At 38.6% G+C, this 24,842-nt stretch overlaps 2 protein-coding genes across 3 annotated transcripts; one reads left to right on the forward strand and one right to left on the reverse strand.

The window, feature by feature from the left end:
- Positions 1–712: 712 nt before the first annotated feature.
- LOC138898544 (uncharacterized) lies at positions 713–2,714 on the reverse strand. Its single transcript, XM_070184619.1, has 4 exons — positions 2,403–2,714; positions 1,544–2,303; positions 1,200–1,427; positions 713–930 (listed from the first exon to the last, which is right to left on the reverse strand). The coding sequence occupies exons 1-4, from the start codon at positions 2,712–2,714 to the stop codon at positions 713–715; spliced, it is 1,518 nt and encodes a 505-aa protein (XP_070040720.1).
- A 5,440-nt stretch (positions 2,715–8,154) lies between these two features.
- LOC104115085 (glyoxysomal fatty acid beta-oxidation multifunctional protein MFP-a-like) lies at positions 8,155–24,620 on the forward strand. 2 transcript variants are annotated; one of them, XM_009625660.2, is made up of 18 exons: positions 8,157–8,364; positions 8,907–8,978; positions 9,088–9,153; positions 9,475–9,531; positions 10,073–10,140; positions 10,233–10,314; positions 20,979–21,034; positions 21,140–21,442; positions 21,521–21,607; positions 21,701–21,875; positions 21,965–22,086; positions 22,175–22,338; positions 22,422–22,676; positions 22,935–23,035; positions 23,159–23,280; positions 23,398–23,546; positions 23,791–23,929; positions 24,246–24,620. In XM_009625660.2, the coding sequence occupies exons 1-18, from the start codon at positions 8,271–8,273 to the stop codon at positions 24,279–24,281; spliced, it is 2,148 nt and encodes a 715-aa protein (XP_009623955.1). In that variant the 5' UTR covers positions 8,157–8,270; the 3' UTR covers positions 24,282–24,620. The 2 variants fall into 2 exon arrangements, with proteins under 2 accessions (XP_018632810.1, XP_009623955.1); XM_018777294.3 differs by lacking the exons at positions 23,791–23,929; positions 24,246–24,620 and having other exon boundaries at positions 8,155–8,364; positions 23,365–23,472.
- The last annotated feature ends 222 nt before the right edge of the window (positions 24,621–24,842 follow it).

A 24,842-nucleotide genomic window follows, 5' to 3' on the forward strand; every position in this document is an offset into this window, starting at 1 on the left:
GAAATTGCATTCCCTTCTTGTATCAAAACACAATCCAATCCACGGTGAGATGCATCACTTTATATCACATAATCTTTCCCTTCAGCTAGCAAAGAAAGTATTGAGCTTATGTCAACAAGGATTTGAGCTTTTCAAAGCTCTCTTGACACTTGTCATCCCATAAAATCTTGGCGTCTTTCCCCAAGAAACTTCTGATCTAAGTTGGATTTTTAGGGGGTTTCCAATCAACAATAGCTTGAATCTTACTATAATCAACCTTCACACCTTTAGCTGATACAATATGCCCCAGAAAAGCCACTTCACTCAGCCAAAGTTCACATTTGGAAAGCTTCGCGTAGAGTTGCCTCTCCTTCAGAATTTGCATGACAATCCGGAGATGCTTATCATGATCTTCTCTATTCTTGGAATAGACTAAAATGTCATCAATAAAGACCACCACAAATTGATCAAGGTAAGGCTTGAATACACAGTTCATTAGATCCATAAATGCAGCAGGAGTATTTGTCAAACCAAATGGCATTACCAAAAATCTATAATGGCCATACCTGGTCCTAAAAGAAGTTTTAGGAACATGTTGCTCCCTCACTCACAATTGATAATATCCAGACCTCAAGTTAATTTTTGAGAACAAGCTGGCACCCCTCAGTTGGTCACACAAGTCATCGATTCTAGGCAGTGGGTATCTGTTCTTGATTGTTACCTTGTTTAGCAGTCAGTAATCAATGCAAAGCCTAAGAGTGCCATATTTCTTTTTCACAAATAAAACAAGAGCTCCCCAAGTCAAAATACTGGGATGGATAAAACCTTTCTCGAGAAGTTCTTGCAATTGAGCCTTCAACGCTTTTAATTCAGCTGGAGTCATTCTATAAAGAGCGATAGAAATAGGAGTAGTTCCAGGGACAAGCTCTATAGGAAATTCAATCTCCCTTTCTGGAGGCAACCCAGGAAGATCATCAGGAAAGTCGCACACGGTTGGTATGTCCTCAAGACTTGGACTCCCCAATCATATATCGACTATATGAGCAAGATAGGCCTCGCAACCTTGACGAATCATCTTCCTTGCCAAGACTGCAGAAATAATATTAGATGTCAATGATCTTTCTCCTTGAATACTATGTGTGAATATGCAGGAGTTCTAAAAGTCACTTGCTTCAACCTACAATAAACTAATGCATAGTGCCTATGGAGCCAATCCATACCAATAATAACATCATAGTCTTGGAAGGGCATTTCAAGCAAATCTGCAGGGAAGACTAAATTTTGAATCATGAATGGACAATCTTGGTAAATCATGTTAAAAACAGCCTGATGCCCTAATGGACTCGTGACAAGCACATCAAAGTCAAGTCTCACATATTTAACAGTATCAGGAATTGCAAGTGATGAGCAAACATAAGAGTGCGAAGATCTAGGATCAAATAATGTAACTATAGATATGCCAAATAAGTGAAATTTACCAAAAACCACGTCTGGGCCATCTTGGTCATTCTTCTATCTCATAGCATAGCAGTAGCTCTCGACCCACTACCCTAATTAGCTCCACCCGAACCCACTGCTTGCATATTTCTAGGTCTTGCACCGCTATTAGCTTGAGAATGAGTAGTGACAAGCTTTTGAACTGAGCCCTCTGTATGTGTAGAAGAAAGAGGATTAGGATTAGAACAATCCTTCACTTTATGATCCAGACTTCCACAATTAAAACAAGCACCAGAAGCTCTTCTGTAGGCACCATAGTGATTCTTCCCACACTGTGCACAAGTAGGTGTATAAGTTTTGCTTTGGCCATAACTTGGAGTACTAGCATTAGAGAAATTTGGCTTATTCTTCTTGTGATATGATGACCTCTGTGCACTTTCAATCTTGGAATAGTCAAACTTTTCCTTCTTGGATAGACCGCCATAATCTGAATTACCCTTCCTAAACTTATTTTCTCTCCTACTAGCTTCTTCCTTGTCAATTCTTTCCCAAGTAAGAGCACCTGAAACTAGTTTGGAAAAATCCTCAAGTTGCAAGATTGCCACAGATTTTCGGATTGAACCATTCAAACCTTCTTCAAATCTTCTGCACTTGTCTCTTTCATCATCAATAATACCTCTAGCATAGCGAGAAAGCTTGAAAATGTTTTGTTGATACTCTGCAATAGACATACTCCCTTGTCTTAAATTCAGAAACTCTTTTTTCTTAGCATCACAATAGACAAGCGGAACATATTTCGTATGAAATGCTTTCACGAAGTCATCCCAAGTAAGCACCAGAGGTTTTGCTTTTGCATTTGGCACACTTACCCACCAATCATAGGCATCCTTTTGTAAAAAAGAGATAACATACTTAAATTTGGCAGCATTAGTACACTCTAGTTGTTTAAAGACCCTCTCCATGTGCTCGAGTCATTGTTCAGCTACCGTGGGATCAGTAGTGCCTTCAAATTCAACTCTACCCGTTTTCCTCATCTTCTCAAAATTCATTTCACTAGGTTCTGACATTGTCCGTGCCAAGTGACGAAAGAACTCAGCCATCTGCTGAAATGGAAGAGTCATAGTAGGAGTTCTATGACCCATTGCACTTGGGTTACTACCCAATTCATTTTCACTAACACGATGATGATTTAGGTTAGGTAAGGGTTCCTCATCTCCTTCCCGGAGATGGGGTGGAGCATTATAATGGGCCTGAATTTCATCAACGGATTTAATAGCTCTATTCGAAGAGGAGGCCATATTAAAATTTCTATAAAAGATAAGATCACACTGCATTAGGGACATGTACATGATTTATATGCACAAGGAATACAACAAATTACATTAAGCAAGTATGCAAAAATTTATAATCTCTGAGTCATTTTCAAGAAAGAAAATAACAACAAATACTAGGTACGATCATAACAAAAATCCTAGAATCACAAACCTAAACTCTGATACCAAAAATTGTAGGAACCCACTTTGGAAGGGTGCTACTTACGAAATAAATCTAATTTACTACTTACAATATTAAGAAGATATTAATCCAAAAAGACATTCAGAATAATTTAGTAGCGAAAATAGGCCCATGCGATAAAGGTTCAAAGTGCAATATTTTTATTTTTAAAAATACACTTCATAATTTTTTTTAAAAAATAAAATACAATATCAAAATATCAACATAAGGTGATATAACCCTTCTTGAATAATCAACACGTTAAATAACTTCCTAACAAAATTATACTTTTCGTTCAACATCACTGCATGTTCATATTGTACATAAATTCAAACTAGCGAGTAAAAAAAACATAAAACTAGTCTTCTCCTTTGAACATTTTTACAAGACAATGTAAATTTAGTGTATTACAAAACTTGAGTTATTAATACACCCTAAAACAACAAAACAAGTTACCAAATTTAAGTTACAAGATTTTGGTCTTAAGATCCAACAAGCCTCCAAAATAACGTACATGAGTGCGACATATAGATCATGTACGAGTCCCAACACTATACAAAATCTAGTTGCATATGCAAATGTGATCTCCATAAGTGCTCCCAAAAAATACTACTTCATAAGGTCGTCTTCAAATCTCATCTCGTACATTACCTACGATAGAAAACAACTATCGCTAAGCATAAAGCTTAGTGGCGTATAAACTTTGGGCTTGGAGCCATTAAATTCTCCAATTCCCCTTTTCAGTTATAGGTAGCTCAAATTAAACATAATTTAAAATAAGTGAACAAATATATCAAAATTATCGAATAGCAAACCTTGAATATCAATAACAATATTCAAGATTCAAGAGTCGAGAAAGCGTATACTATCAATCCAAGAGAGTTTGCCAAATATTCATTTTTCGCCCAATATGTACGTCATGCCATCACACTAAGCATAATCAGATATCAAGGTGGACCAAAGCCCCAAATCAAGTAGGGCCAAAACCCAATAGTCAAGAGAATCAAGAACCATATTAAAAATGGCGTCCTAGTTCGTACTTAACACTGACAAGTTCCATAATTTAAGACGAACTACAATTCCAAAGTCAAAATGGAAAAAGATCCGAACCAAGAGGCATGCCAAGATGAGTGACAAAGTCACTTCCACAAGAAGGACAAAGTCCCAACAAGAATGCTAAATGATCAAGCAAATCCATATGAGTGAGCGATTTAGCGAATATCTTACAATACTTGATATAACACGAATACAACGATATAAATTGAAGACAAGAAAAAATAATGAGGTTATTTCAAAATATTCCAGCAAGTAAAAAGAGTACAAATTTTATACAAACTTTGATGTTTTAACACAAAACAGTTCAACTACAACTTGAGGACGTTCGAATCATCTACGTCATAGACAAACCAAATCCGTCCACTTTCTCAAACACTTTTCCTTAGATTTTACAAGGGTATATATATCTTAAATACATAAATCAAATATCTATATAAGTTCAGTGATTTAACATGTCAAACTAAACATGATATTGATGCAAATTACCTAAAAAACTTAAATAGAAATTCTGGACAGTATCACTGTCTTGTGTTGTGACTCAGTTTTGAAGATAAAAATGAACAAACTAGACTGTGTGGTCTTCATTACAGTTGTAGATATATGCCTTACTATTTCAGTAAATCTTGAATCACCCCTATATCAGTTTTATACAAAAGGTTATGCTAAAATTACTAACAGTAGTACAGGGAGGGTTTGTAAAACAAAAAATCTAGGCAGCACCTTCCCTGTGGTTCATCACCCATTTTTGGGTAAATAAAAGACAAATCAGGTTTTGGTGCCTGAATAAGAGTTATAGATCTATGAAATAGCTTTCCGGAAAAGCTTGGATCACTTAAAACGGATCCATATACAAGAATATACGAAGAAAACACTAATCGCTGTCTAGTGTAAAAACGAGTTTAGTAACTTACCACAAAAGAGATGAGCAACTTGAGCTTCACCAAGAACGAGTTTTGCTGGTTGGTTTAGTGAAAATTTTTGATGGTTATCATGAAGTATTTCAGGTGATAAGCAGGAGAGAGAGTAGGCATTTTCTTTAGTATGAAAGAATGAAATATGAGAGGAGGTTATGAAAAAGCAAATCAAATAAGTAATACTTATGAACTTTGGATATGTATGAAATAAAATTGGCTGCCCAAAGAACTAAATATCTTTAAATAAATACAAAAGGATGGCAGCACAATACCTTAAATATATAATGTATTTAATAACAATTCATCAAAATAATATTTAGTGTTACACATAGCAACACAATGGACTTCTTTGTCAATATTAACATAACTTAAAGTAAGTAATTTTTATATTATTGTCAATTTCACATTTAGGAAGTACGACGGAAAATCTATCTTCATTATAAAGATGCTCAATCGAGAATGAAAATATTACTTAAAACTTTGAGGTGTTACGGCCAATCTGTCAAAGTGTTCAGAGTGTGTCCTCGGTAGAGCAATTCGTCATGTTGGCGTGTTTTCCTCTCTGTTTTGGTATCTTCTGAATCCTTTTCAGTGGGGTTCTAACTGTGCAGGCAATAGTGAGTTCTCGAAGGTTGGACAATAGCATCACGAGCACGAGTTTCACTTTCAATCTAAAGGTGAGTTCAAAATTGTTCCACTGTTAATTTATCAGAAATGCAAGATTTTCTTTCTATAGTCATTCAAGGTATAAGGCAATTTCGACAGTATGGCACCTATTTGAAGTGCATCGGGAACTTTAACTTCAAGATCACTTAGTTTTGAAACTAAGATTTGTAGTTCTTGAATCTAATCCATAATGGGCTTTGTCTAAACCATTTTAAATTCAAAGTATTGTAAGGACAAAAATTTATCAATACCACGCTTTTCATTTTCATGTGCGGTCTACAATGATGTCCATATTTTCCTTGGTAATTTCATATTGGAATACAAATATTCCAAATCATAGAGCCAATATGTCAAAGTGTTTAGAATGTGTCCTCGGCAAAGCAATTCATCATGTTGGCGTGTTTTCTTCTCTTCTTTCGTATCTTCTAAATCCTCTTCAGTGGGTTCTAACAGTGCAGGCAATAATGGATCAATGACGTAAAATATCTTTAGAGCAGTATGCAAGAAGATCATCTTGTCCTTCCAGCGAGTGAAGTTCGTTCCATCAAACCGATCTAGTTTGATGAACTTTTTTGTGTTCTCTACAACAGACATAAATTTCTTCATAACAGAATATATCTTGAAAATTATTAGAAAAATTGCAGAAGAATAACTTTGACGCGTGAAAGATCAATATATTTCAAGAGATATTGTCCGTATATTCTTTAGGGGATTACAAGCAATTCTCCGTTAACATACAACAAAGCCAGAATTATATGTACAAATTAAATATCACTGCTCCTGAGGTGTTCTTCTATTTATTGGACTCAAGAGAAGACTTTTCAAAAAAGTCACACTCCTATGCGAACAATTATGTCTATTTTATTTAAAATTCAAAATTAAATACAAATTTTAAATAATTAGAAACTGCTCCAAACGGTAAATACGAAAATAAAACATTTCTTTAAAGGTCCAACATGTGCCAAAATCCAAGTCGTTTAGATATTATTATTATTATTATTAATTACACATATATAATAACATATGTTACACATACTTTATAAGTGTGTCAAATACTCATTCGATATGACTTAGTGGGCTTTTTTAATGCCTCAAAGGTTCAGCCACCGATGTGGTAAACCCACGTATACAAACTATATCTAACAATAGAACTTAATTCAAAACGGAGCTTCACATTCCCAATTCCCAAGATTTTAGCTAGAGGTAAAAGAAAAAAAGGACGAGGATGATAAAATGTAGGAGATAAGAAAGAGAAATAGGCCCAGCTCAACTAGTTGATCAATATGTGGGATAAACTTGGAGATGGGTCAGTACGCCTTTTACTGAGCTTTGTCAATGCCTAAAATGTCCAATGACTTCTTATAATTAGGCACACCATATTGAAGAAAGTGATTAAATGTGCGGTAGTTTTTTTATTTTTTATAACTTGGGGACTGCCAGGTAATAATTGTGACAAGCAGAAGAATTAATAGTGTAGATAGGTTGACATTGAAAGCTAGATTTACTTATCTACTACAAGATTGTTTTAGTTCAAGAAAGAAGTCTTTAATAATTATTTGAAATGTCTATGTTGAATGCGAAAATTATCCTGCCCAACCTCGTGTAATAATTTCGTCGTTGGAGTTAAAAGGCTCGATACATGAAATGTCTATACTTTTCATGAGTCAATTCCGTAAAAATTAACTACTGACGTGTGTTATTAACATTAAAGAGACCAAAAATGTGGTTTTCATGAACATAAGGAACAAAAAATGCTCATAAGCATTTTCAAAGGATCGGTTTAGACATCGGACTAATTTTGTCATTTTCTTCAAATATTCATCAAATAACAACCTCTTCATTATTATTCATCTGCTAAATTTATATATATATATATATATATATATATATATATATATATATATATATATATATATATATATATATATATATATAGGGTACTATATTTAAACAAGTTACTCTAATAACTATAGGATGTTACACCTAATTCCCATATTAATTAGTAATGTAGAATCTTATATCGAAAATAAAATTAAAAGTGTTGCCCAAATGCATCGATCGGTAGTGAGAGTGCTAGGATTGAGGATGTCATAACAAACACAACGAAGAAACTAAACATGAATTGCATGTGATGTTCCTCTCGAATTATGCATGCAAACAGGAGCGAAGGTATACGTGTGGTCAACTGAACACCCTTCGCCGAAAAATTATACTTTCTCCGTTTCAATTTAGATGGAGTAGTTTGACTCGACACAGAGTTTAAGAAAAAAAAAAGATTTTTGAAACTTGTGGTCTTAAAAGGTTAAGGGGTCAAAGTTTTGTGGGGCCATGACATTTATGTGATTATAAAAACTTTTCATTAAGGGTAAAAGGGTAAAATAAAAAATTTAAAATTGAATTATTTCCAAATTTACAATTGTGTCATTTATTTTGGAACATACTAAAAAGAAAAGTACCTCATCTAATTTGAAATAGAGGGAGTACTATGTATATTGTAAAATATTATTTGTTATTGATCAAATATAGACATTAAACACCCTTTGCATAACCCACTGGCAAATAGTGTTTAAATTTTGAACATCTTTATTGAATTTTCTGGCACAAACACTCCCTACGTCACTGTTCACAAAGCCTTCAATATACAGCAAATGTCTTTTCCTTAAAACAACTCTCAACAATCCCACATCCATTCTGTCGAGTTTGAGATTGTAAGTTCATAGCAAAATGAACTCAAAGAGTAGTACCATTGAGGTTGGAGCTGATGGAGTTGCTGTTATCACCATTATTAACCCTCCTGTCAATTCTCTTTCCTTAGATGGTATGTTAAGAACTTCATACATCTCCCTTTTTTTCCTTTCGACATTTTTCATTATTGTTTCAACGTTGTTCGAGCGTGGAAGCAGCCACTAATATTTGCGTTAGGATAGACTGTCTATATCACACCTCTATATCAAACCCTTGGGGTGCGGCCCTTCCCTGGATCCCGAGTGAATGCGGGATGCTTTGTGTACCGGACAACCTTGCCCTAGTTTAACATTTTCCTAATATTAAAAATATATTGGAAACTTTTATATTTTAGATATATTTAATTTGTAGTTGTTATAAGGATTACTTTCCCCTGCATGAGGTCGGATGATTTTATTCTTAAAAATCTGACTTTTCTTATCATGGTCTCTTGTATTGAGTTTCTCATTGTTAGTACAAAATTTGATAGTAAAATTTGTTTATGAAAGCATATTTTTTCTCTTCGTTTTAAAAGAAAGAAAAAGAAGAAGTGGTAGCTGTTAAATTTTACGAATTTAAAGCTCAATATACTTGAACCCACTCTTTGATCTTCAATGTACCGCATTTTCTTTTTAGTTTTGTACAGCTTGGAAAAGAAATTAGAGGAAGGCTTAAGGAGAGATGATGTGAAGGCCATTGTTGTGATAGGTATATTTGATGAAATTACATTCATTTATAAATGTACCAAATGGATGATATATATATATTTAAATTTTTCTTGCTATTAATTGGTAGTAATAAGGTTGTATCTTGACAGGTTATCAAGGCAATTTCTCGAGTGGTTTTCATATCTCTTCCTTTGATGACTTGCAACAAGGAAAAGGTAAGCATTCTAGCAATCTGAAAATACATGCTAGCTCAGGCGAGTTAGAATTTGAACCTTATAGGTTTGTGATTCTAGTTCTTTTAAGTTACTTATTTGAGATTCCAGTTCTTTTAAGTTACTGAATTTTAAGATAATTATTTTAAGATAATTATTTTAAGTTCTTTTAAGTTAATTTTAAGATAATAATTTGTACATATTAAAAAATAGTATAAAGTTTGTACCAAAGTTGATGTATTTTACGGACTAACTAAGCCCTTGCATGCTAGTTCTCTACTGCACCATTTTCCTTCGCTAATTTCAGTCTGCCAAATATTCCAGTTGCACAACCAAAACCTGGTTATGTATCAGTTGATATTCTCACCGACACTGTGGAAGGTATGCCTTTTGCTTTATCTTTCACCTTTGAAACGCTAAGTTGGATGCAGTTTTAAGGGTGTGTTTGATAAATAATTTCTATGAGTAAGTCATTTTTTGGTATGACATAAGACATTTTCTAGGAAAACTTTTAATCATCAAAATAGGGAAACTGACTTCCCTCATTTATGGGTAGAAGTCATTTTCTTTAAAGCTATTTTAATTTTGAACATTATATTACTTGTTCCAACTAATTACTTGTAGACACTATTATCAATTATTAATACTCAAAAGTTCCATCAAAACAATCTCTGATTTGCTAATATATTATTATTAATCTTTAATATATGTATTTTTAAGAAAAAACATATACCAACACACCATAAATTGTCATCCGACACGGTCACACGGAAATAGAGATTCTTCCAATTTCGCCTTCAGCGGCAGAGTTGTAGGCTATTGCATTCTAACTTAGAGCTCCTTCTACGTACTTAACTAGCAGCAAAATTGAATGCAGTTCTTAAATTGTTAATTTAGTCTTACTTGTCTTTGATGTTATAAGCTGCACGAAAACCTTTAGTGGCGGCGATTGATGGTTATGCATTAGGTGGAGGATTAGAAATTGCAATGGTACGAACATGTTAAATTACATCTTTAATTCTCTGCAGAAGGTGCTGATGAATCCATTTAATTTGCTAACTCTTTTTTTGTGCGTGAATTAGTGTTGTCATGCGCGGATTTCCACTCCGAATGCACAACTTGGCTTGCCAGAACTTCACCTTGGTATAATTCCTGGATTTGGAGGTATGCAAGCTTGTCCGTTGCTTCGTCCTCTCTTCTTTACATTATATCAGTATATTTTAACCTATTACAAGTTACAACAGATCATTTACTTTATTTTCTCGGTGATGAAATCAGACTTATATAAATAATTGGTACTTACTTATTGTTGCAGGTTACATAAACTTGATAATGTAAGAAAATTTTTACGTGTCGTTAGTTCACATAAGTTACCTGTGTATTGTTATATATTGTGCGTGACCTCTTACCAGACACAATGTCGCATTCGATATTGATGCCAAACCAAGAAACAAATTCTTTTAAAGAATCAAGAGATCGAATGGAATCTATTGCAGTTTTGCAACAGAGTCATGGTGTTACGTAGGACATGTCATGAAAAGTTGAATAATTAATAATTAGAAAGTTGGACTCCTGAAGGAAGATTCATAGAAGGTTCCTCTTTGTATGTTTTGGTCTGTTAGGAGAGAAAATACTCTATTGTATACGGTCGAAACATATTATTCAATCGTACGGACTAGTCGAGATAATAATACTTCGATCGAAAGTTATCTGCGTAAGGTCAGGTCGAGGTCCGAAGTAAGGACGTCATGATTCGAGCGCCAAGACCGATCAAGGATCGTCTCGGTATCATTATCGGGCCCATAACTAAATCGAACCACGAGGCAACGCGAAGGTTGTCGGAGATGCATAGACCGACCGACACCCACCCCTAATAAGACTCCTAGTCAGGATCGAGCTCGAGTCAAAACCGATGGATCGATCCAATATCGAGTTCGAGTCAGTGTCGAGCTCGCAGACAAGGGCCGTTACAACCGCACTGAGAGAGAGAATCCTGGCAGGAATTAGGAAAAAAATAATTCATCATGGGCTCTCCACTATATATTTTTTATTGTATATAAAGTAGGGTCCCTCTACTATAAAGGGGGGATTATTGTAAGCATAAGGGGCACTCATACATTGTAATAAAAGTCTACTTCTCATATTGAAAGATCAACCTCTTGAACTTGTTTTACTTTATCTCATTTATTCTTCCCGCTCACTATTTTGTCTCTCACTCCCATAGTCTAGAAGATACGCATTTCTATTTCTCTGTACGATTTGTGTCAAGTTATATCACACATCCTTAGAACTACTTATAAATTTAACTCTATCCGATTTTTCGAGTAAACAGTTTGGTGCCCACCGTGGGGCTAAGGATAACAGTGTTTGTTTGATACAAATCTGCAACACACACCAGTTCACGCTCGTCTTTTGAGGGTGTCTCTGACCTCGAATTAGCAATGGTAAACCCTCGGTTAATGGCTTTACCTACCGACAACGAAGTCGGCCTTCAAGACGAAACCAATAACTTGATGCCCAGGGCCTGAAGGCCGCTTATCGATGTCATTGAAGCCCGAGTCGAAGTACCTGAAGCTCGAGCCGAAGTACCGCTAGATGTCAACTCGCATGTGGCCTTTGAGGCAAACCAACGTTCCGAGCATGAAAATAGCATTCATGGCGATACTCGATCTGCAGATCGAGACTCCCATAACGTGGAGGAGAACGGAGTCAGCTTGCGTATGATCTTTGAAATGTTGCAAGCCCAGAAGGTAGCGATAGCTCAGTTTTAGAGCCAAACCCAGCTACCAAGCAGACCGGAGTCCAGTCCACCTCGAGAAATTGCCCACCGAACAGAGCCAGCCGTAGTAAGGTCAAACGAGCAAGAATCGAGGACTACTCCCAAAAGCGAATCGAAGCCAACGATAAGAAAGTAGAAACATATAATTCCAGGGTCGATCAAATCCCAGGGGCTCCGCCCATGATAAAAGGGTTGGATTCCAAGAAATTCGTACAAAAGCCTTTTCTCTCGTGTGCAGCCCCAAAACCAATCCCCAAAAAATTTCGTATGCCCGAAATCCCCAAATATAATGGTACGACCGATCCCAACGAACACGTCACCTCTTACACGTGTGCCATCAAGGGTAACGATTTGGAAGACTGTGAAATCGAATCCGTGTTGTTGAAAAAATTCGGAGAGACCCTCTTGAAGGGGGCAATGATTTGATATCATAACTTGCCACCAAATTCTATTGATTCATTTACCATGTTAGCGGATTCATTTGTAAAGGCACACGCCGGTGCCATAAAGGTTGCAACGAGGAAATCAGACCTTTTCAAAGTGAAACAAAGGGATAATGAAATGCTGAGGGAGTTCGTGTCCCGATTTCAAATGGAACACATGGAATTTTCACCGGTCACACACGATTAGGCCGTTCAAGCTTTTACTCAAGGGTTTAACGAGCGAAGTTCGATAGCATCATGTCGGTTGAAACAAAATTTGATCGAGTACCAGGCAATAACTTGGGCAGATGTGCACAATCGATATCAATTAAAGATCAGGGTCGAAGACGACCAATTAGGAACTCCTTCCGGGTCCGCACATCCAAACAGATCAACTATTAAAAACCAGAGGGACATCGACAGAGAACCAAGGTCGAACAGAGACCGACATCAACCATACGCCACAGATCGAATGAATAACGGTTAGACACAACCGGGAACAATCGAAGGAGTGATCGAAGACAGAATTCTCGGGGACTGATGAGCAAGAATGGCTTTGACAAATATGTCGATCCTAGAGAGGCACCTCGGTTATCGGAGTATAACTTCTGCATCGATGCATCGAGCATTATATCGGCAATCGGAAGAATCAAAGATACTAGGTGGCCCAGACCCATACAGACCGATCTTTCCCAAAGAAACCCAAATTCTATGTGCAAATATCATGGTACGCATGGTCACAGGACCGAGGACTGCAGACAGTTAAGGGATGAGGTAGCTCATCTATTCAATGAGGGCCACCTTTGAGAATTCCTCAGTGATCGAGCCAAGAATCACTTTAGAGAAAGGGACTCTAACAGAAAAGACAAACAAGAGGAACCTCAATAGATCATTCACATGATCATCGGCGGGGTCGACACTCCACAGAGACCCACGCTCAAATGCATTAAGGTATCGGCCACATGGGAAAATCGAACCCGAGGTTATGTACCCGAGGGCACTTTATCATTTGAAATTGAAGAAGCGGAAGGCATTTCTCAGCCTAACAACGACGCTCTGGTAATTTCTATCCTATTACATAAAGTTCAAGTTAAGCGTGTTCTAGTCGATCTAGGTAGCTCTGCGAATATCATCCGATCTTGGGTAGTGGAGCAACTAGGTTTGCAAAATCAAGTCGTGCCCGCAGCTCGGGTATTACACGGCTTCAATATAGCCAGTGAAACGACTAAAGGGGAAATTATTCTACCCGTGAATGTGGCTGGAACCATCCAAAATACCAAGTTCCACGTAATCGAAGGCGACATGAGGTACAATGCCCTACTCGGAAGACCTTGGATCCACAATATGAGGGCAGTGCCTTCGACTCTCCACCAAGTGATGAAATTCCCTACGTCGGACGACGTGAAAACAGTAGATGAGGAGCAACATGATACGAAGGAAATGTTTGCGGTCGATGAGGTAATACTGATACCAACGTTATCGGCCTCAGAAAGGTCGAGCACAAAATATAGACGAGAAACCAAATAGCAATCACAACCACCAGTCTCGACCGAATCGGTGAAGTGGGAAATAGAAGATGACGAGGAAGAGTTTCCGACACCTCGAACTTTTATCGTCCCCGACGACTCCGACGCCACCAAATCGACGATCGAAGAGCTGGAGCAGGTTATATTAATCGAAAGGTATGGCAGGAAAAAACTGGGAAAGGTATACCTGGGAACGAGATTGACCCCCGAACTCAGGAAAAAACTTATTCAATTTCTTAATAACATAGATTGTTTTGCTTGTTCCCATTTAGACATGGCAGGGATCCCACCATCGGTAACAATGCACCAGCTGAGCTTGGACCCTAGGTTCAAACTGGTGAAGCAAAAAAGAAGACCTCAGTCCGAGGTAAAGCACGCATTTGTAAAGGATGGGGTAACTAAACTTCTCAAAATAGGGTGAATTCGGGAAGTAAAATATCCCGAGTGGTTAGCCAATGTAGTTGTAGTCCCTAAAAGGGGTAACAAACTTAGAATGTGTGTAGATTATAAAGATCTAAACAAAGCATGCCCCAAAGATTCTTTTCCACTACCTAGCATCGATCGCATGATCGATGCCACAGCCGGCCATGGGATACTTACTTTTCTCGACGCCTATTCAGGGTACAATCAAATTCGAATGAACCCGGAGGACCAAGAAAAGACTTCATTTATCACCAAGTATGGAACCTATTGCTATAATGTAATGTCAATCGGGCTAAAAACGCAGGAGCTACTTACCAACGCCTAGTGAATAAAATGTTCGAAGAACAAATAGGTAAGTCGATGGAAGTTTACATTGATGACATACTATTTAAGTCCCTACGAACAAAGGACCATTTGACTCATTTGTAGGAAACGTTCAAAATCTTAAGGAAATACAACATGAAGCTCAGCCCCGAGAAATGTGCTTTCGGGGTTAGATCAGGCAAGTTCCTTGGTTTCATGGTATCGAATCAGAGAATCGAGATCAACCCCGATAAAATTAAGGCCATCGAAGACATCATCGTCGTGGATAGTGTGAAAGCAGTGCAAAGGCTAACCGGAGGGATAGCTGCCTTAGGCCGATTCATTTCGAGGTCGTCAGATCGAAGCCACAAATTCTTCTCTCTACTCAAAAAGAAGAACGATTTCGCTTGGACCCCGGAATGCCAGCAAGCACTAGAGCAATTAAAGCGGTACCTATCGATACCACCACTACTTCGCACTCCGAAGGCAGATGAGAAGCTTTACTTATACTTGGTGGTATCAGAAATCGCACTAAGTGGCGTCCTAGTCCGAGAAGAGCAAGGTACACAGTTTCCTATTTATTATGTAAGTCGGACCTTAGAAGAAGCAGAGACTAGATACCCACACTTAGAGAAATTGGCACTTGCACTGATAAGCACCTCTAGAAAGTTAATGTTACCCCATATGCGTTTTAACCTATATGCGTTTTAACCACTTACCCACTTCGTAATATTTTGCACAAGCCCGAGCTATCGGGTCGATTGGCCAAATGGGCCGTCGAACTCAGTGGGTACGATATCGAATATCAACCCCGTACTACCATCAAGTCCCAAATTTTAGCGGACTTTGTGGCCGATTTCACGCCAACCCTCGTACCCGAAGTTGAAAAAGAACTCTTGTAAAATTGGGTACGTCGTCGGGGGTTTGGACCCTCTACACGGATGGTGCTTCAAATGTGAAGGGGTCCGGGCTTGGAATCGTACTGAAACCTCCCACAGGTGGCATTATTAGGCAATCCATCAAAACTATTAGATTGACTAACAATGAGGCTGAGTACAAGGCCATGATTGCAGGTCTCGAGCTAGCTAAAAGCCTGGGAGTAGAAGTCATTGAAGCCAAATGTGACTCTTTACTAGTGGTGAACCAAGTAAACAAAACTTTCGAGGTTCGAGAAGATAGGATGAAAAAGTATTTGGACAAACTACAGGTAACTCTACACCATTTCAAAGAATGGAACCTACAACATGTTCCTCGAGAACAAAACAGTGAGGCCGACGTACTCGCAAATCTAGGGTCATCGATCGAGGAAGAAAAGATCGACTCGGGGACTGTCGTTCAACTCTCGAGATCTATAATCGAGGAGGGGCATGCCGAGATAAATTCCATGAGCCTAAGTATATTGGAGGAATAAGTATATTGAATATTTAAAGAACGGAAAACTCCCATCAAACCCTAAAGAATCGAGGGTTCTACGAACCAAGGCTGCTGGATTCACGTTGGTTGAAGATGGAATATTATATAGAAGGACGTTCGATGGACCACTGGCAGTATGCTTGGGACCAGGAAACACTGATTATGTTTTATGAGAGGTCCATGAAGGCACTTGTGGAAACCACTTCGGCGCCGAACCACTAATTTGCAAAATCATCAGAGCAGGATACTACTGGGATAACATGGAGAAGGACACTAAGGAGTTCATTTGAAAATGTGATAAATGTCAAAGGTTTGCACCAATGATCCATCAACCCGGAGAGCAGCTTCATTCGGTTATTTCTCCATAGCCATTCATGAAATGGGGAATGGATATCGTCAGCCCCCTACCATCGGCCCTAGGTAAAGCTAAATTCATTTTATTTATGACTGACTATTTCTCTAAATGGGTTGAAGCACAAGCGTTCAAGAAAGTAAGGGAAAAAGAGGTTATAGATTTCATCTGGGATCACATCGTGTGTCGATTTGGGATACCCGCAGAAATAACTTGCGATAATGGTAAGCAATATATCGGCACTAACGTAACAAAATTTCTTGAAGATCATAAAATAAAAAGGATATTATCGACACCGTATCACCCTAGTGGGAACGGACAAGGGTTTCCCTTCGGGATTGGCAGTTTGCCAAGTCAGTAACCTGTTGCTCTCGGTCAGAAGCCTCCCTTAGCTGTATTTGAGCAGCCTCGGCATCGGCCCGATACACAGCGATAGACTTGTCTTCCATGACTTTCGATGACTCAACCTCAGCCTTGGCCTTAACAAGCTCTGTTTCAAGCTCCTCGATCCTCCTGGCCTGAGCTGAACTTTTTTGCTTGACGCCTCGAAACTGAATATCGGCAGATAATAGTTTGGCCAAGATAGTTTCTTTTTCTGCAGCCAGGCGATCGATAGTCTCCTTCCACCGATCACATTCTGCCTTGATTTGATCGACTTCTCCCCGAAGCAACCTGATCTTTTCAACCTTTTGTTGCAGCTGAGATAATGAAGGGTTAGCTTCCACAGTTGGGTCGAATCCATACTCTAATAGAATGATGCTCACATGTTTATCTAGTTCGGCCTCTTCTTCACGAGCCTTGGCCAAATCTGCTTGGAGGTCCTTTATAATCTCATCCTTTTGGCCGCAAAGAAGCTTCAGAGCTTCTCTCTCCCCCGAGACCTTTTGAAGCTCGACCTCACACTGGCTGAGATCGGCTCGAAACTTGCTAAGGGCCTACACAAAAGGGAAAAAAATGCAAGTCAGGTTTAGAAAAGAACAAAGAAACCAAGCGCAGTAAAATCGTTACCCGAGAAATGAAGCGTTGGGTTTCTTCTAGAAGAATAGAAGCGTCACTAATATCGGAGGCATCATCGACTCCAGTAAAGAAATCCCGAAAAGGATCCCCTACACTAGAGCTTCCGCCCATATCGGGGGTCTTCAATTCTCGAGCTTCCCTTAATGCCTCCTCAGAAAAGGTCGGAAGAGAAGGCAAATGACCCACTATCATGGTCCCAAGCGAATCGCTCGGGACGCTCTGATCGAGCCTCGGGGTATCAGATCCGGCCCCGACCGGTGTAGCCACCATCGGCTCAGAAGGTCTGGCGACCTCGATGGCTTTCGCAGATCGGACCACCAGTGCCAGAGCATCTTCTTCTTCTTCTTCTTCTTCTTCTCTCAGTCGTTGGACCGAGTCCATCGCAAGAGCGATTACCTTCTTCCTCACCCTTCAATTTTTGGGCTTGGGGTCCTCTCATTGAGAGATAGTTTTCCGCTTTTTATCTTTCCTTGGTTTCGGAATCGGGGACTTGGTTCCTTCCTCACCACTCGAAGGCCTCAAAACGGCATCCTTTGTCACGCCTGCATAAAAGGAAGTCAGTAATGAATGGAGCATAGAAAATGTTTCAAAAAAACATGAAAAGGGACCCTTACCGTTATTTTTGGCCTCCCATCTACCTTTTGACAAATCACGCCAAGCGCGTTCGGCATAAGATGAAGTCGAGGCTAACTTCCGAACTCAATCCTCAAGGTCAGGTACCGCTTGTGGCATCTAAGGTACAACTGTATATCGGAGGGGGATATCAGACAGAATCGGAGAAAGATACGAAAAACAAAGTCTTATAAAAATCACTTACGGTTGAAATTCCATTCCTCGGGGAACGATATCTTCTTTTCGAGGATAGGGTCACGGGTCCTCACCTGAATAAAGCGGCCCATCCAACCCCGATCCTTGTCTTCATTGATGCTCGACATTAAAGCTTTCGTTGCCCGGCGGTGGAGCCTGATTAGTCCTCGAAAGATTTGAGGCCGATACAATCGTATGAGGTGATTTAGAGTAAAATACAGCCCCCGACCTTATTGGAGAAGAAGCAAAATATGATTACTATGTGCCATAGAGAAGGATGAATTTGGCCGAGGGTGACCTGATATCTTTTGCAAAAATCAATGATCACTGGATTGACGGGACCCAACGTGAAGAAGTAAGTATAAACACTTAAAAATCCCTCCACGTGAGTGATGATGCTCTCTTCGGGAGAGGGAATTTGCAGCACAACCTCGGGACCCCAGTTGCAGTCTTTCCTCATGGCCTCGAGATGACCCTCCGTTATCGAGCACATGTACATCGACACATGCTCATATCGGCCCGGAACCGATGAAGGATTTTCAACCTTAAAATCGGTCTTTAGAATACGTGGGCCAGGAACATACTCGTGGGGAGGCGGCTCCGCTGGCGCCTTGTCGCTGGACGGCCGGGAAGAGGAAGCTTTCTCCTTCTGTGGTACGGTTTTTGAGGTTTTTTCCATTGGTATAAGTAAAAGAAAAGCAAAGGAAGATAAAAGGATGATGATGTCAAACACTGATGAAGGTGGCTCTACAAGCGGCGAAATAGAGGCGGAAAGAGTAAGAAAATTTGGGGGTTTGATTAGAGTAACAGATTAAGTTTGATTTGGGAACGGGCTATTTATAGGCTAAACAGAGGCGATTAAATCTCACATAATAGCCGACATCGACTGACGCGCATTATATGCCTCGGTAAGCTGAACCGATGGGACAACTACCACGTGCGTCATGGTCGAACTCGATGCTAATGTCAGTATATATCTAATCATACCGTTGGAAATCATGTCATTTCTCGTCACATCCTTCCCGAGAAACGAGGGGACTATCTGTATATGGTCGAAACCTATTATTCAGTCATACGGACTGGTCGAGATAATAGTACTTCGATCGAAAGTTATCTGCGTAAGGTCAGGTCGAGGTTCGAAGTAAGGGCGTCATGATTCGAGTTCCAAGACCGATCAAGGATCAGCTCGGTATCATTATCGGGCCCATAACCAAATCGAACCACGAGGTAACACGAAGGTTGTCGGAGATGCACAGACCGACTGACACCCACCCCGAATATCAAGACTCCGAGTCAGGATCGAGCTCGAGTCAAGACAGATGACTCGATCCAATATCGAGTTCGAGTCAGTGTCGAGCTTGCAGACAAGGGCTGTTGCAACCGCACTAAGGGAGAGAATCCTGGCAGGAATTACGGAAAAAACAATTCACCATCCACTATATATTTTTTATTGTATATAAAGTAGGTCCCTCTACTATAAAGGGGGATTATTATAAGCATAAGGGACACTCATACATTGTAACAAAAGTCTACTTCTCATATTGAAAGATCAACCTCTTGAACTTGTTTTACTTTACCTCATTTATTCTTCTCGCTCATTATTTTATCTCTCACTCCAATAGTCTAGAAGATACGTATTTCTATTTTTCTGTACGATTTGTGTCAAGTTATATCAGACATCATTAGAATTACATATAAATTTAACTCTATCCGATTTTTCGGATAAACATCCATCCTTCCCAAAAAGAACGAAAGAGTTAGAATATGAGTATCAATCATCTAATGACCCAATGATACTTTTAATAATGTGTGATATTGTTCCTTTGGACCAAGCCCGCACAGTTTTTCCCGACTTTGTTCGCACACCCAACAATCTCCCATTTGAATTAAGTTTTACGTGGCCCACTACCATGATCCACGGGTCTTCCTCTCGAATTAGTTCCACGTGATCCATTACCACGATCAACGGGTCAATTTTCGAGATTCACTGTGTGCCACCATATCGTTAGAGTATTTATGGCAACCGAAGCCCGCAACTAGCTTCTTTTTGTGTGCGCGTTTCCAAGCTCATAAGGATAAGCAAACCGAGCCCCGCACTGTCACTCTACCATCGTCATACTCGTCCCGTTGAACCTGATACCAGTATTGGGCTAAAACGGCCCAATGATACTCTTAACATTGTGTAATATTGTTCTCTTTGGGCCGAGCCCGCATGATTTTCCCTAAAGGGCCTCTCACCGTTAAGAGATCCATGCACCTTATATGTAAGCTCCCAATCTTTCAGCTACTAATGTGGGACTTTTGTTCGCACATCCAACATAATCTTTAGTGTGAATTTTTATATATTTATTTCTTAAATTTTCGAAATGAAATTTAAATGCTTAGAAATTACATCAAAATATACTGCAAATCACAAATTTTAATAGCAAAAGAATGTTTAGGTAATGTAAACAACTTGTAGCAAAAGGAAAAAGTAATTTGACTCTTCAAAAAATGTTAGTCATGGTATGAAACTGGATGCAGAAAGTAGTAGTATAACTTTTAAGTAAAAAGGTAACTGTGGAGATTGGAGAAATAAAAGCTCCTTTTGGTTCACTTAAACTTTTGGTGTAACAAATATCATTCTGTGTTGTATTGACAATTTGTTGAATTTTGTGGAAGTGTGCTGTAAATCCCTACAGTATGAAATTATGTCTAAGTTCTAACACTAGTTAATATTATATAAATGGATTGCCTGGATTCACTTAAAACTTTTTATCATATTTTGTTGTAATGCAATATTTCAGGTACTCAGAGACTTCCACGCCTTGTCGGACTTGCTAAGTCCCTCGAAATGTTGCTAGTAAGATCCAAATTCACCTTGAGATTTCAGTGCTGGCACTACAGTAAGAAACAAACTGGTCCTTGTTGATCCAAATTCTCCTTTTTTGTCTCACACATTATGCAGACAGCAAAACTGGTTAAAGGGGAGGAAGCTCTTGACCTTGGCCTTGTTGATGCTATAGTTTCATCACACCAATTATTGGAAACTGCTCGTAAATGGGCACTCGATATTTGGGAGCGCAAAAGACCTTGGATTCCCACTCTTCACAGAAATGATAAGATAGAGTCTATAGGCGAGGCAAAGGAAATACTAAAGTTTGCTAGAGCTCAGGCCATCAAACAGGCTCCAAATATTTATCATCCTTTAGCCTACATTGATGTTATTGAAGAAGGCGTAGTGTCCGGTCCACGTGCTGGACTTATCAAGGTTCAATTCTGAATCCGCCTCTACTTTTTAATCTGTAAAATCCATTGTCACAATGTGAACACAACTCTGCTATTACAGGAGTATGAAACATTCGAAGTTCTTCTTCGTTCAGACACTTGTAAGGCCTTAGTCCACATTTTCTTTGCCCAGCGTGGAACGACTAAGGTGAATGAAGTAAAATTATTTTAGACAGATAGAACTACAAGATTTTGTATTAAAGTTATGAACTTATTTGATCTTTTCTTTTCACACAAACAGGTTCCAGGGGTGACTGATATGGGGTTAGTGCCACGACAAGTTAAGAAGGTTGCGATTGTTGGAGGTGGATTAATGGGTTCTGGAATTGCAACTGCATTACTTCTTAGTAATTATCCTGTGATCTTAAAAGAAGTTAATGACAAATTTCTAGAGGCTGGGATTGATAGAGTAAAAGGTAATAAGGTCATTCTTTTGCTGTCATACTACTTTTAACTTATCACACTTGATATGATTATGTGACTAATACATTATTTAATCACTCAGCAAATCTGCAACGCCGCGTCAATAAAGGAAAATTGAGTGAAGACAAGTTTGAAAAAGCTCTCTCCCTATTCAAGGGTACTCTTGATTATGAAAGCTTTAGAGATGTTGACATGGTCATTGAGGTATCATCTATATTCTGATCAGTTTTGTAAATCCTCTATTTTTTCTAACTCATATGTTATAGTCGCTTTCTATTAATATGTGTAATAGGCTGTCACTGAAGACGTACCTTTAAAGCAGCAAATATTTATTGATCTAGAGAAGTTTTGCTCTCAACATTGTATACTTGCTAGTAATACCTCTACAATTGACTTGAATTTGATTGGGGAAAAGACCAAATCTCAAGATCGTATTATTGGCGCTCACTTTTTCAGGTGATATCTGTTGGAAATGTTATAACAGTTTTCTTGTACTTTCCTTTTTTGTTCTATTTATTGATTATTGTAATCTGGTGCAGTCCGGCTCATGTGATGCCACTTATGGAAATTGTTCGCACTCAACAGACATCTCCACAAGTAATAGTAGACTTGCTTGATGTTGGAAAGAAGATAAAGAAAACCCCTGTAGTAGTAAGGAATTGCACTGGTTTTGCTGTCAACAGGATGTTCTTTCCTTATACCCAAGCTGCTCTTTTGCTTGTTGAACATGGAACTGATATATATTGCATTGATAGAGCTTTTACTAAATTTGGAATGCCTATGGGTCCCTTCAGGTAAAATATCAGAGAAGTTTTATTTGTCAAATAAGTGTGCCTTTGCTACAATGACCACTGAGCTAAACCAACTCAAACACACTCTTAACATGGTATAATACTGTCTAGTTTGAGCTAAGTTGCACAGGTTTCCCGAAACGGCTCATACTATTAAGAGTATCTGTACGCTTTATATGTGACTTTTTTTTCTTTTCAACTTCTAATGTGACACTTTGTTCATACGCCGAACAATGACTTAGTTTGATTTCCTACATGCAGACTGTGTGATCTTATTGGTATTAGTGTTGCAATGGAGAGTATGCCCGATAGAACTTACAAGTCCATGCTTATTCCGCTTTTGCAGGGAAATAAAAGATTAGGTATAGTTCTCTACTTTGAGATGTTAGGTGTATTACAAAAGACAGTTGCAAATGTTTCTATGAGTTACTACTGATATTTTGAGAACATGAACCTTCTGAATGAGATTGACACACTTATTGTAGGCGAAACGACTCAGAGAGGGTTCTATATATACGATAAAAGACGCAAAGCCAAACCTGATCCAGAAATTAAGAAATACATTGAGAAGGCAAGAGAGAATTCTGGTGTCAACATTGACCCTAAGGTTTCTCTTTCTCCTCTGTCCACTTCCTCTGTTGATATTAAAAAGTACTAGTAATTGAAATCGTTCCTGTTTTAACCTGTCAAGCTCTTACACCTAAGTGATTTGGACTTGATTTAGTTGGAAAAACTCTCGGACAAGGATATCGTCGAAATGATATTATTCCCTGTAGTAAATGAAGCATGCAGATTACTTGCCAAAGGCATTGTTGTCAAAGCTTCTGATCTTGACATTGCTTCTGTCATGGGCACAGGGTTCCCTCCTTACAGGTCTGTGCATTTATCATATTGAATGTGTGTGTATGTCCGCACAACATAAATTTATGTGTAAAAATTTACTAAAATTACAACAACTAGCAGATATGAACTCATAATTTTAAAGATACAATGGTAAGAGCCTAAAAGGCTGAAGCCATAGAGTCTAAATCTTGGATTAGAGAATAATGAGACTAAAATAGTGATGAAAAAAAATTCTAAATAGTAATGAAGATCTGATTGAATACTTGTTGGCCAGGGGAGGGATCATATACTGGGCAGATACTCTTGGATCCAAATACATTTGTTCAAGATTGGATGATTGGGCAAGAATGTATGGAAACTTTTTCAATCCTTGTGCCTACCTTGCTGATAAAGCTGCTAGTGGGGTTCCTCTGGTGAGTACCTTGGGATTTATTATGTTGTTTTTTCTTAATTTAAGTACACCATTTTACAGCCTGATTATCTATCCTGAATACCTTCCACCCCTTATCCTTCTCTTTTCTGTAATATGCATTGGATTTTAACTTTAGTACACGAGACTGTACTGGGTACAATTTTTACAAAATCTGGCCATTTAACCATGAGATTAGTTGCCTACCACGACAATATTAAAATGCACTGATAGTGTAAGAATTTTAGATAATATCAGTGTATATAAGTTAAATCCTTATGCAATGTTGTTAATATTAAATTTCGTTGTGGTCATTGCAGAGTGTAACTATGGATCCTACAAAGTCACGCCTATAAAGATCAGTGATGCTAGCTTTTGAGCATTCTTCAATTTACTGTGGTGTGTTGGATGGATTTATGATTATGCATGTGGTTAATAATGTGTGAATGGAGAAGGAATATAGATTACTTATGTAACTTAAAACTTAACCATCCCAGAACAATGTGAGAATTTCTTTAGCTGTCTGTTAAGTGATTTGATAATGGAAAACAAATACTCCAACTTATATATGTGTAAAGGCTGTATAGGTTCCAATTTGGGTTCTTTGGTAGTCTCTTCTCAAAGGCATTACCTCCTTGTTTTCACAATTTAATCTAAAATAATGGCGTGAAGCACTTCACGGTTTACCTATTAAATTAATTTCGAAGCAGTTCCTATCCCACATCGGCTAATCATCATAACATCTATCCATTCATCTTAGCTTTAGAAGAGCAGTCTCATCGCCGAGCTCAGTCACGAGAGCTTGTAACCCATGTGGGGGCATTAATGTGGTGGAATGTTGGGCCTCTCCATAAGGCAGGACTTGAGTAGCTAGTTTCCGGCCTGCCCTCTCCAAGCATAGAGTTGGGCCACGTAGT

This window comes from Nicotiana tomentosiformis, chromosome 9, assembly GCF_000390325.3.
Source record: "Nicotiana tomentosiformis chromosome 9, ASM39032v3, whole genome shotgun sequence".
Lineage (NCBI taxonomy): Eukaryota > Viridiplantae > Streptophyta > Magnoliopsida > Solanales > Solanaceae > Nicotiana > Nicotiana tomentosiformis.

Excerpts from the sequence above, each read along its gene's own strand:
- LOC138898544 (XM_070184619.1), bottom strand. The coding sequence starts at position 2,714 with ATGGCCTCCTCTTCGAATAGAGCTATTAAATCCGTTGATGAAATTCAG. Across the intron at positions 1,428-1,543 it reads TATGCAAGCAGTGGGTTCGG|TTACATTATTTGATCCTAGA; the intron begins GTGGAGCTAATT and ends GCATATCTATAG. Across the intron at positions 931-1,199 it reads AGACTATGATGTTATTATTG|AAAGGGAGATTGAATTTCCT; the intron begins GTATGGATTGGC and ends GGTTGCCTCCAG.
- LOC104115085 (XM_009625660.2), top strand. The coding sequence starts at position 8,271 with ATGAACTCAAAGAGTAGTACCATTGAGGTTGGAGCTGATGGAGTTGCT. Across the intron at positions 8,979-9,087 it reads GAAGGCCATTGTTGTGATAG|GTTATCAAGGCAATTTCTCG; the intron begins GTATATTTGATG and ends GTATCTTGACAG. Across the intron at positions 9,154-9,474 it reads TGACTTGCAACAAGGAAAAG|TTGCACAACCAAAACCTGGT; the intron begins GTAAGCATTCTA and ends CAAATATTCCAG.